This window comes from Oncorhynchus clarkii, unplaced genomic scaffold (assembly GCF_045791955.1).
Source record: "Oncorhynchus clarkii lewisi isolate Uvic-CL-2024 unplaced genomic scaffold, UVic_Ocla_1.0 unplaced_contig_4872_pilon_pilon, whole genome shotgun sequence".
Classification (NCBI taxonomy): Eukaryota; Metazoa; Chordata; class Actinopteri; order Salmoniformes; family Salmonidae; genus Oncorhynchus; species Oncorhynchus clarkii.
Window position 1 is genome coordinate 95001 of NW_027261029.1, and position 12769 is coordinate 107769.

General features: G+C 46.4%; 1 protein-coding gene across 2 annotated transcripts in view; it reads right to left on the minus strand.

Annotated features, from left to right (window-relative positions):
- LOC139403856 (homer protein homolog 2-like) overlaps positions 1-12769 on the minus strand; it is a 72648-nt gene that overhangs the window by 23170 nt on the left and 36709 nt on the right. For both annotated transcript variants that reach the window (XM_071147013.1, XM_071147014.1), the window contains exons 4-6: positions 11513-11652; positions 7714-7870; positions 6006-6116 (exon numbers count right to left, since the gene is read on the minus strand). In XM_071147013.1, the coding sequence (XP_071003114.1) occupies positions 6006-6116; positions 7714-7870; positions 11513-11652 (408 nt within the window). The remainder of the gene's footprint in view (positions 1-6005; positions 6117-7713; positions 7871-11512; positions 11653-12769) is intronic.

Here is a 12769-nt window from a genome sequence, read left to right on the forward strand (position 1 = left end):
TGTGTGTGTGTGTGTGTGTGTGTGTGTGTGTGTGTGTGTGTGTGTGTGTGTGTGTGTGTGTGTGTGTATCAGACAGGCTCCGTCGCCGTCTCTCTGTCATTCGCTGTACCTCTCAGTTCAACCAGGGTTCATGAAATGATGATGAAAACAGGATCAACAGAAGGAAGTAAATCCAAGGTGTAAATCAAAACTGGTTTCAGCTTTAAAGTCTTTGTCAGGGTGATTCACTGCCCAAACCAATAGGTTTCTAATAGTCACACACACGGCTGAATAAACCCCCTGTCTAGAGCATGTCAGGGAAACATGCTGAGGGAGAGAGAGGGGGAGACAGAGGGAGAGAGCATGGCCATGTTCTGTTATAATCTCCACCCGGCACAGCCAGAAGAGGACTGGCCACCCCACATAGCCTGGTTCCTCTCTAGGTTTTGGCCTTTCTAGGGAGTTTTTCCTAGCCACCGTGCTTCTACACCTGCATTGCTTGCTGTTTGGGGTTTTAGGCTGGGTTTCTGTACAGCACTTTGAGATATCAGCTGATGTACGAAGGGCTATATAAATACATTTGATTTGATTTTGAAGAAGAGAGAGAGAGAGAGAGAGAGAGAGAGAGAGAGAGAGAGAGAGAGAGAGAGAGAGCAAGAGGGAGGGAGACAGAGAGACAGAGACGGACAGAGAGAGCAAGAGGGAGGGAGACAGAGCGAGAGAGAGAGAGAGAGATAGAGAGTAGGGTGGAGAGAGAGAGAGAGAGAGAGAGAGAGAGAGAGAGCGAGAGTAGGGTGGAGAGAGAGAGAGAGAGAGAGGAAGAGAGAGAGAGAGAGAGTAGGGTGGAGAGAAAGAGCAAGAACAAGAGAGGGAGTGACCAAGAGACAGAAACCAGACAGACCATCAGCTCTAGAGTGGGAGATTAGAGGGATCCGGGGCAGGGAGGGGGAGAGAAACCAGACAGGTCTGGGGGAGGGGGGGGGGGTAGAAAGAGCAGTTTCCATCCATTTGGTGACATGTTTTCATGAGAACATTAATAATGAAAATATGCACATTTTTCCCAGCAAACTGACTTGGTGCCGATAAAGATCAGTGCGTGATGACGTAGTGCAACCTAAACATTTCCATGTGCCGAATAAAAAAGTGTTGCGTTCTCCAGCTCATGTCGCAGCCAATAGCAGGCAGATACAGGGAGGCTAGTCTACATGATGACGTTATTATGGAGAAGAGACAGAATATTTTTTATTTGTGAAACTGCAATGACAAAGCATCAACCATCATCTCACCCTCAATACTTATTGGAAAGAACCATCACTGTCTACTGTCACCAACCTGTGAAATTCATCATGCTGCAAGTCATTTAATCTGTAGCCTAGTAAACTGTGAAGTCATTTAATCTGTAGCCTAATAAACTGTGAAGTCATTTAATCTGTAGTCTAGTAAACTGTGAAGTCATTTAATCTGTAGCCTAATAAACTGTGAAGTCATTTAATCTGTAGTCTAGTAAACTGTGAAGTCATTTAATCTGTAGCCCAATAAACTGTGAAGTCATTTAATCTGTAGTCTAATAAACTGTGAAGTCATTTAATCTGTAGTCTAGTAAACTGTGAAGTCATTTAATCTGTAGTCTAGTAAACTGTGAAGTCATTTAATCTGTAGTCTAGTAAACTGTGAAGTCATTTAATCTGTAGCCCAATAAACTGTGAAGTCATTTAATCTGTAGTCTAATAAACTGTGAAGTCATTTAATCTGTAGTCTAGTAAACTGTGAAGTCATTTAATCTGTAGCCCAATAAACTGTGAAGTCATTTAATCTGTAGCCCAATAAACTGTGAAGTCATTTAATCTGTAGTCTAATAAACTGTGAAGTCATTTAATCTGTAGTCTAGTAAACTGTGAAGTCATTTAATCTGTAGTCTAGTAAACTGTGAAGTCATTTAATCTGTAGCCTAATAAACTGTGCCGTTTCCCTGGTCGTAGTGGGAGGACCACACACCATATCGCGGCGTGAGACTCCCAAGTTTACTTCAAAATGATGGTTATTATTTTATTCTGATGGTTATTATGATGGTTATTATTATTATGGTTATTCTGATGGTTATTATTATTATGGTTATTCTGATGGTTATTCTGATGGTTATTATTATTATGGTTATTCTGATGGTTATTCTGATGCTTATTATGATGGTTATTCTGATGGTTATTATTATTCTGATGGTTATTATTATTCTGATGGTTATTCTGATGGTTATTATTATTCTGATGGTTATTCTGATGGTTATTATGATGGTTATTATGATGGTTATTATGATGGTTATTCTGATGGTTATTCTGATGGTTATTATTATTCTGATGGTTATTCTGATGGTTATTCTGATGGTTATTCTGATGCTTATTCTGATGGTTATTCTGATGGTTATTATTATTCTGATGGTTATTATTATTCTGATGGTTATTCTGATGGTTATTATTATTCTGATGGTTATTCTGATGGTTATTATGATGGTTATTATGATGGTTATTATGATGGTTATTATGATGGTTATTCTGATGGTTATTCTGATGGTTATTATGATGGTTATTATTATTCTGATGGTTATTCTGATGGTTATTCTGATGGTTATTCTGATGGTTATTATTATTCTGATGGTTATTATGATGGTTATTCGGATGGTTATTCTGATGGTTATTCTGATGGTTATTCTGATGGTTATTATTTTATTATGATGGTTATTCTGATGGTTATTATTATTCTGATGGTTATTCTGATGGTTATTCTGATGGTTATTCTGATGGTTATTATTATTCTGATGGTTATTCCGATGGTTATTATGATGGTTATTCTGATGGTTATTCTGATGGTTATTATTTTATTATGATGGTTATTCTGATGGTTATTCTGATGGTTATTCTGATGGTTATTCTGATGGTTATTCTATAAAGGCGTTTCCACCTCCAATCATTTTATAGACACAGAAAGATCCCACCTAAAAGATCCAATGAACAAATGATTTGTCTGCATTTATACAATCGTTCCCCAAAGGTCCTATTTCCATCACAGCGTTTTATATACAGTGTGACTCTTTACTGGCATAACTGTGGATGGAAACATGGTTCCAGCTAATGAAATGTGTCTGCAGGCAGAATCAGTATTGATCCATCACCGCGGCCATGCCGGCTCAAAGCCCCATTGGGACGAACTGGAATGACTGTCAGGGTGCGTAGAAACCAGCCATCTTGGGGCCGCAGTTGCTTGGCAGCTGGTCAGAAGTGACATGGGGACGATGTTACTGGCAGACCCAGTGCCTGGGGTTCCTGGTATCATTTAGAATGACCGGGTATAGAGTCAGACCCAGTGCCTGGGGTTCCTGGTATCATGTAGAATGACTACAGTAACATTATTAACATGGTCTGATATAACACGACCGGGTATAGAGTCAGACCCAGTGCCTGGGGTTCCTGGTATCATGTAGAATGACCGGGTATAGAGTCAGACCCAGTGCCTGGGGTTCCTGGTATCATTTAGAATGACCAGGTATAGAGTCAGACCCAGTGCCTGGGGTTCCTGGTATCATTTAGAATGACTGGGTATAGAGTCAGACCCAGTGCCTGGGGTTCCTGGTATCATTTAGAATGACCGGGTATAGAGTCAGACCCAGTGCCTGGGGTTCCTGGTATCATTTAGAATGACCGGGTATAGAGTCAGACCCAGTGCCTGGGGTTCCTTTTATCATGTAGAATGACCGGGTATAGAGTCAGACCCAGTGCCTGGGGTTCCTGGTATCATTTAGAATGACTACAATAACATTAACATGGTCTGATATAACACCAGGTATAAAGTCAGACCCAGTGCCTGGGGTTCCTGGTATCATGTAGAATGACCGGGTATAGAGTCAGACCCATTGCCTGGGGTTCCTGGTATCATGTAGAATGACCGGGTATAGAGTCAGACCCAGTGCCTGGGGTTCCTGGTATCATTTAGAATGACCGGGTATAGAGTCGGACCCAGTGCCTGGGGTTCCTGGTATCATGCAGAATGACCGGGTATAGAGTTGGACCCAGTGCCTGGGGTTCCTGGTATCATTTAGAATGACCGGGTATAGAGTCAGACCCAGTGCCTGGGGTTCCTGGTATCATTTAGAATGACCGGGTATTGAGTCAGACCCAGTGCCTGGGGTTCCTGGTATCATGTAGAATGACTACAGTAACATTGTTAACATGGTCTGATATAACACGACCGGGTATAGAGTCAGACCCAGTGCCTGGGGTTCCTGGTATCATGTAGAATGACCGGGTATAGAGTCAGACCCAGTGCCTGGGGTTCCTGGTATCATTTAGAATGACCGGGTATAGAGTCAGACCCAGTGCCTGGGGTTCCTGGTATCATTTAGAATGACCGGGTATAGAGTCAGACCCAGTGCCTGGGGGTTCCTGGTATCATTTAGAATGACCGGGTATAGAGTCAGACCCAGTGCCTGGGGTTCCTTTTATCATGTAGAATGACCGGGTATAGAGTCAGACCCAGTGCCTGGGGCTCCTGGTATCATTTAGAATGACTACAGTAACATTAACATGGTCTGATATAACACCAGGTATAGAGTCAGACCCAGTGCCTGGGGTTCCTGGTATCATGTAGAATGACCGGGTATAGAGTCAGACCCAGTGCCTGGGGTTCCTGGTATCATGTAGAATGACCGGGTATAGAGTCAGACCCAGTGCCTGGGGTTCCTGGTATAATTTAGACTGACTACAGTAACATTATTAACATGGTCTGATATAACACCGGGTATAGAGTCAGAGCTGACACTACCAGAGACATTTTCTATACGCAGGAAATATTAGGAATAATACACATTTTTCCCCCTTTTCTCTGAGTGTTCTTCAACAAGAAGAAGACCTATAAACTGATGGATACTTGGTATTGATGTGACATTACACACAGAGAGAGGAGAGAGAGAGAGGAGAGAGAGAGTTTATTTCACATGCTGTGGAAATGGAAATGTTTCTCATGCCAATAAATTCCTTTGAACTGAAATTGATTTGAGAGCTGAGAGAGAGCTGAGAGAGAGCTGAGAGAGAGCTGAGAGAGAGCTGAGAGAGAGCTGAGGGAGAGAGAGAGAGACAGCTGAGAGAGAGAGAGAGCTGAGAGAGAGCTGAGAGAGAGCTGAGCGAGCTGAGAGAGCGAGAGAGCTGAGAGCTGAGAGAGAGAGAGAGCTGAGAGCTGAGAGAGAGAGAGCGGAGGAAGAGAGAGAGTAATACTTAAGCAGATAATTGTTCTGACATCAAAGGTCCCACAACAATATCCACCTTCTATTGGATAATAATCCCCTCCTTAGGGACAGAGAAAGGTAGAGAGGAGGGGTGGAGAGAGAGGGGGAGAGAGAGAGTGGGAAAGAGATAGGTAGAGAGGGAGAGACAGGTAGAGGGGGAAAGAGACATGTAGAGGGGGAGAGACAGGTAGAGGGGGAGAGAGACAAGTAGAGAGGGAGAGTGAGAGAGTGGGAAAGAGACAGGTAGAGGGGGAAAGAGACAGGTAGAGGGGGAAAGAGACAGGTAGAGGGGGAGAGAGAGGGGGGAGAGAGGTAAAGGGGGAAAGAGACAGGTAGAGGGGGAGAGAGAGAGGGGGGAGAGAGACAGGTAGAGGGGGAAAGAGACAGGTATAGGGGGAGAGAGACAGGTAGAGGGGGAAAGAGACAGAGGAGGGGTGGAGAGAGAGAGTGGGAAATAGATAGGTAGAGAGGGGAGAGAGAGGGGGGAGAGGTAGAGGGGGAAAGAGACAGGTAGAGGGGGAGAGAGACAGGCAGAGGGGGACAGAGACAGGCAGAGGGGGAGAGAGACAGGCAGAGGGGGAGAGAGACAGGCAGAGGGGAGAGAGAGAGATAACATGTCCCTTAGGGATAATGGGGTTATATTTGCATATAGTCTGTCAGCAAAACTACAGGCTAGTCATATGAGACTGTGTGTGTGTCTGTAGGAGTTTTGTGTGTGTGAGCGCATAAGTGATCCTGTGTGTGTGTGTGTGTCCACCTGTTCCTTGTCCTGCAGCTCCGTCTCCAGCTCCTGAACTCGTACAGTCAGCTTAGAGTTCCTCTCCTTCTCCACGTTGGCCTTTTCACACTGAGACTCCAACTCTGCTATCTACAGGAGAGAGAGATATAGAGCAGGAGGAGAGCGGAGGAGGAGGAGAGAGAGGAGCAAGAAGAGAGAGGAGCAGGAGGAGAGAGAGGAGCAAGTGGTGGAGAGAGGAGGAGGAGGAGAGAGAGGAGGAGGAGGAGGAGCAGAGAGAGAGAGTAGGAGGAGAGAGGAGCAGGAGGAGAGAGAGGAGCAAGTGGTGGAGAGAGGAGGAGGAGGAGAGAGAGGAGGAGGAGGAGGAGGAGGAGTAGGAGGAGAGAGAGGAGCAAGTGGTGGAGAGAGGAGGAGGAGGAGCAGGAGGAGCGAGAGGAGTAGGAGGAGAGAGAGGAGCAGGAGGAGAGAGAGGAGCAGGAGGAGAGACCCTTGTTAGGAACTCTTAGAACCCTCCCCTGATATCAGCAGGATCATTTTCTGGATTGATGTGTATATCAGTGGAGGCTCCTCATCCCACTCAGTGAATTTCATACAAATAAAATGAGTAAAACATTACAAAACATTATCCTTTTTAGATAAAAGTAAATATAAATAATAGTAAATATATTCAGGTCACCAAATAACTGATTAAAATACACCATTTTCTACAGTAGTCTCAACAGCACTCTGTAGAGTAGCACCATGGTGTAGCCGGAGGACAGCTAGCTTCTATCCTCCTCTGGCTACATTGACTTCAATACAAAACCTGGGAGGCTCATGGTTCTCAACCCCTTACTACAATTTGTCTCTAGACAGCTATATAAATAGCTCTATGTAGGGTCCTCTATAGTGTGACTATGTAGATAGCTCTATGTAGGGTCCTCTATAGTGTGTCTATGTAGATAGACACTATAGAGGACCCTACATAGAGCTATCTACATAGACACACTATAGAGGACCCTACATAGAGCTATGTAGATAGAGCTATGTAGGGTCCTCTATAGTGTCTATATATAGATAGCTCTATGTAGGGTCCTCTATAGTGTGTCTATGTAGATAGCTCTATGTAGGGTCCTCTATAGTGTCTATATATAGATAGCTCTATGTAGGGTCCTCTATGGTGTGTCTATGTAGATAGCTCTATGTAGGGTCCTCTATAGTGTCTATAGATAGCTCCATGTAGGGTCCTCTACAGTGTCTATAGATAGCTCTATGTAGGGTTCTCTATATAGTCTATGTAGGGTCCTCTATAGTCTCTATGTAGAGTCCTCTATAGTGTCCCTATATAGACAGTTCTACGTAGAGTCCTCTATAGTGTCTATATAGACAGCTCTACGTAGGGTCCTCTATAGTGTCCCTATATAGACAGCTCTACGTAGGGTCCTCTATAGTGTCTATATAGACAGCTCTACGTAGGGTCCTTTATAGTGTCTATATAGACAGCTCTACGTAGGGTCCTCTATAGTGTCTATATAGACAGCTCTACGTAGGCTCCTCTATAGTGTCTATGTAGATAGCTCTAAGTAGGGTCCTCTATAGTGTCTATATAGACAGCTCTACGTAGGGTCCTCTATAGTGTCTATATAGACAGCTCTACGTAGGGTCCTCTATAGTGTCTATATAGACAGCTCTTAGTAGGTTCCTCTATAGTGTCTATATAGACAGCTCTACGTAGGCTCCTCTATAGTACCTTTTCCCTCAGCGTGTCGCTCTCCTCCTTGCAGGTGTTGAGTTGTTTCTTCCAGATCTCTACGTTAGCGGAGGACTCCGTTAGCGCGTCTACCAGCCGAGCATTACTGTCCCGTAGAGTCTGGAGTTCTGTCTCCAACTTCTTAGCATTGGTGTTACTGGGGGGAGAGAGAGAGAAAGAGAAGAGAGAGAGAAGAGAAGAGAGAGAGAGAAAGAGAAGAAAGAGAGAGAGGGAGAAGAGAGAGGGAGAAGAGAGAGAAGAGAAGAGAGAGAGAGAGAGAGAGGAGAGAGAGAAAGAGAAGAAAGAGAGAGATCGAGAAGAGAGAGGGAGAAGAGAGAGATGGAGAGGGAGGGAGAAGAGAAGAGAGGGAGAGAGAGAGAGTGGGAGGAGAGATAGATTAATGTTTTCAAAGTAATTTAGGGTCAAAACCTACCAATATGCATATAAAGAAGTCGCATGGTTCTTTCAGAGTGTGCATGGCTGGTTCTTTCAGTGTGCATGGCTGGTTCTTTCAGAGTGTGTATGGCTGGTTCTTTCAGAGTGTGCATGGCTGGTTCTTTCAGTGTGTGCATGGCTGGTTCTTTCAGAGTGTGCATGGCTGGTTCTTTCAGAGTGTGCATGGCTGGTTCTTTCAGAGTGCATGGCTGGTTCTTTCAGAGTGTGCATGGCTGGTTCTTTCAGAGTGCATGGCTGGTTCTTTCAGTGTGCATGGCTGGTTCTTTCAGAGTGTGCATGGCTGGTTCTTTCAGAGTGTGCATGGCTGGTTCTTTCAGAATGCATGACTGGTTCTTTCAGAGTGCATGACTGGTTCTTTCAGAGTGTGCATGGCTGGTTCTTTCAGAGTGCATGGCTGGTTCTTTCAGTGTGTGCATGGCTGGTTCTTTCAGTGTGTGCATGGCTGGTTCTTTCAGAGTGTGCATTGCTGGTTCTTTCAGTGTGTGCATGGCTGGTTCTTTCAGTGTGTGCATGGCTGGTTATTTCAGAGTGTGCATGGCTGGTTCTTTCAGAGTGCATGGCTGGTTCTTTCAGTGTGCATGGCTGGTTCTTTCAGAGTGTGCATGGCTGGTTCTTTCAGAGTGTGCATGGCTTGTTCTTTCAGAGTGTGCATGGCTGGTTCTTTCAGAGTGTGCATGGCTGGTTCTTTCAGAGTGTGCATGGCTGGTTCTTTCAGTGTGCATGGCTGGTTCTTTCAGAGTGTGCATGGCTGGTTCTTTCAGTGTGCATGGCTGGTTCTTTCAGAGTGTGCATGGCTGGTTCTTTCAGTGTGCATGGCTGGTTCTTTCAGAGTGTGCATGGCTGGTTCTTTCAGAGTGTGCATGGCTGGTTCTTTCAGAGTGCATGACTGGTTCTTTCAGAGTGCATGACTGGTTCTTTCAGAGTGTGCATGGCTGGTTCTTTCAGAGTGCATGGCTGGTTCTTTCAGAGTGCATGGCTGGTTCTTTCAGTGTGTGCATGGCTGGTTCTTTCAGTGTGTGCATGGCTGGTTCTTTCAGAGTGTGCATTGCTGGTTCTTTCAGTGTGTGCATGGCTGGTTCTTTCAGTGTGTGCATGGCTGGTTATTTCAGAGTGTGCATGGCTGGTTCTTTCAGAGTGCATGGCTGGTTCTTTCAGTGTGCATGGCTGGTTCTTTCAGAGTGTGCATGGCTGGTTCTTTCAGAGTGTGCATGGCTTGTTCTTTCAGAGTGTGCATGGCTGGTTCTTTCAGAGTGTGCATGGCTGGTTCTTTCAGAGTGTGCATGGCTGGTTCTTTCAGTGTGCATGGCTGGTTCTTTCAGAGTGTGCATGGCTGGTTCTTTCAGTGTGCATGGCTGGTTCTTTCAGAGTGTGCATGGCTGGTTCTTTCAGTGTGCATGGCTGGTTCTTTCAGAGTGTGCATGGCTGGTTCTTTCAGAGTGTGCATGGCTGGTTCTTTCAGAGTGCATGACTGGTTCTTTCAGAGTGCATGACTGGTTCTTTCAGAGTGTGCATGGCTGGTTCTTTCAGAGTGCATGGCTGGTTCTTTCAGTGTGTGCATGGCTGGTTCTTTCAGTGTGTGCATGGCTGGTTCTTTCAGAGTGTGCATGGCTGGTTCTTTCAGTGTGTGCATGGCTGGTTCTTTCCGAGTGTGCATGGCTGGTTCTTTCAGAGTGCATGGCTGGTTCTTTCAGAGTGCATGGCTGGTTCTTTCAGTGTGCATGGCTGGTTCTTTCAGTGTGCATGGCTGGTTCTTTCAGTGTGCATGGCTGGTTCTTTCAGAGTGTGCATGGCTGGTTCTTTCAGAGTGTGCATGGCTGGTTCTTTCAGTGTGTGCATGGCTGGTTCTTTCAGAGTGTGCATGGCTGGTTCTTTCAGTGTGTGCATGGCTGATTCTTTCAGAGTGTGCATGGCTGGTTCTTTCAGTGTGTGCATGGCTGGTTCTTTCAGAGTGTGCATGGCTGGTTCTTTCAGAGTGTGCATGGCTGGTTCTTTCAGAGTGTGCATGGCTGGTTCTTTCAGTGTGTGCATGGCTGGTTCTTTCAGAGTGTGCATGGCTGGTTCTTTCAGAGTGCATGGCTGGTTCTTTCAGTGTGTGCATGGCTGGTTCTTTCAGTGTGCATGGCTGGTTCTGTCAGTGTGCATGGCTGGTTCTGTCAGTGTGCATGACTGGTTCTGTCAGTGTGCATGACTGGTTCTTTCAGTGTGCATGGCTGGTTGGTTGGGGTAAATCTAGCTCCATACTAACGAATGCAGACAAACCCGTACCACCACATTCTACAACATGGTGTGTCAGATCCCTGGCAGTTGGTTTACTGAACACAATCTTTCTTCACTGCTCTCAGCAGACTGTAGTCCATGGACTGATACCTTTCATCTCTTACCTCTCCCCCTCCCTCCTTACCTCTCCCCCTCCCCCTCCCTCCTTACCTCTCCCCCTACCCCTCTCCCCTTACCCCTCCCCTACCTCTCCCCCTCCCTCCTTACCTCTCCCCCTTCCTCTCACCCTCCCTCTCCCTCCTGACCTCTCCCCCTACCCCTCTCCCCTTACCCCTCCCCCTCTCCCCCTACCTCTCCCTCTCCCCCTCCCTCCTTACCTCTCCCTCTACCCCTCCCTCCTTACCTCTCCCCCTTCCCCTCCCTCCTTACCTCTCCCCCTCCCTCCTTACCTCTCCCCCTCCCCCCCTCCCTCCTTACCTCTCCCCCTCCCTCCTTACCTCTCCCTTTACCCCTCTCCCTTTACCTCTCCCCCTCCCTCCTTACCTCTCCCTCCTTACTTCTCCCTCTCCCTCCTGACCTCTCCCCCTACCCCTCCCTCCTTACCTCTCCCCCTCCCTCCTTACCTCTCCCCCTCCCTCCTTACCTCTCCCCCTACCCCTCCCCCTCTCCCCTTACCCCTCCCTCCTTACCTCTCCCCTACCTCTCCCTCTCCCCCTCCCTCCTTACCTCTCACTCTCCCCCTCCCTCCTTACCTCTCCCTCTCCCTCCTGACCTCTCCCCCTACCCCTCTCCCCTTACCCCTCCCCCTCTGACCTCTTTTCCACGGTGGTCTTGAGTCTGTTGTTATCTCCCCCATACCTCTCCCTCCATACCTCTCCCCCTCCCCCTCCCTCCTTACCTCTCCCGTCCCCCTCCCTCCTTACCTCCCCCCTCCCTCATTACCTCTCCCCTTCCCCCTCCCTCCTTACCTCTCCCTTTACCCCTCTCCCTTTACTTCTCCCCCTCCCTCCTTACCTCTCCCTCCTTACTTCTCCCTCTCCCTCCTGACCTCTCCCCCTACCCCTCCCTCCTTACCTCTCCCCCTCCCTCCTACCTCACCTCCTTACCTCACCCCCTCCCTCCTTACCTCTGTTCCACAGTGGTCTTGAGTTTGTCATTCTCGCTCATCAGCGCTGCGGTCTCCGGTCCTCCGTGGGAGATCTTCTCATCATCCGTCCCGTTGATGCTGGAGGCCTGGGTGGACGAGGGAGTCTCACGACCCGACTCCTGGAGGAGGGGGAGGACGAGGATAATTTATCATGTCAGAAACAGGAGGATGATTCTGCTTCATAGAGCTGAGTCAGACTCCTGCCATCTGTAGTTAAACAGTCAGATAGTAACAGCTAGTTAGTACTGACCAGCTCTGAAACACCATGTAGTTATAGTAACAGTCAGATAGTAACAGCTAGTTAGTACTGACCAGCTCTGAAACACCATGCAGTTATAGTAACAGTCAGATAGTAACAGCTAGTTAGTACTGACCAGCTCTGAAACACCATGTAGTTATAGTAACAGTCAGATAGTAACAGCTAGTTAGTACTGACCAGCTCTGAAACACCATGTAGTTATAGTAACAGCTAGTTAGTACTGAACAGCTCTGAAACACCATGTAGTTATAGTAACAGCTAGTTAGTACTGACCAGCTCTGAAACACCATGTAGTTATAGTAACAGTCAGATAGTAACAGCTAGTTAGTACTGAACAGCTCTGAAACACCATGTAGTTATAGTAACAGTCAGATAGTAACAGCTAGTTAGTACTGACCAGCTCTGAAACACCATGTAGTTATAGTAACAGCTAGTTAGTACTCACCAGCTCTGAAACACCATGTAGTTATAGTAACAGCTAGTTAGTACTGACCAGCTCAGAAACACCATGTAGTTATAGTAACAGCTAGTTAGTACTGACCAGCTCTGAAACACCATGTAGTTATAGTAACAGCTAGTTAGTACTGACCAGCTCTGAAACACCATGTAGTTATAGTAACAGCTAGTTAGTACTGAACAGCTCTGAAACACCATGTAGTTATAGTAACAGCTAGTTAGTACTGACCAGCTCTGAAACACCATGTAGTTATAGTAACAGCTAGTTAGTACTGACCAGCTCTGAAACACCATGTAGTTATAGTAACAGCTAGTTAGTACTGAACAGCTCTGAAACACCATGTAGTTATAGTAACAGCTAGTTAGTACTGACCAGCTCTGAAACACCATGTAGTTATAGTAACAGCTATTTAGTACTGACCAGCTCTGAAACACCATGTAGTTATAGTAACAGCTAGTTAGTACTGACCAGCTCTGAAACACCATGTAGTTATTGTAACAGTCAGATAGTAACAGCTAGT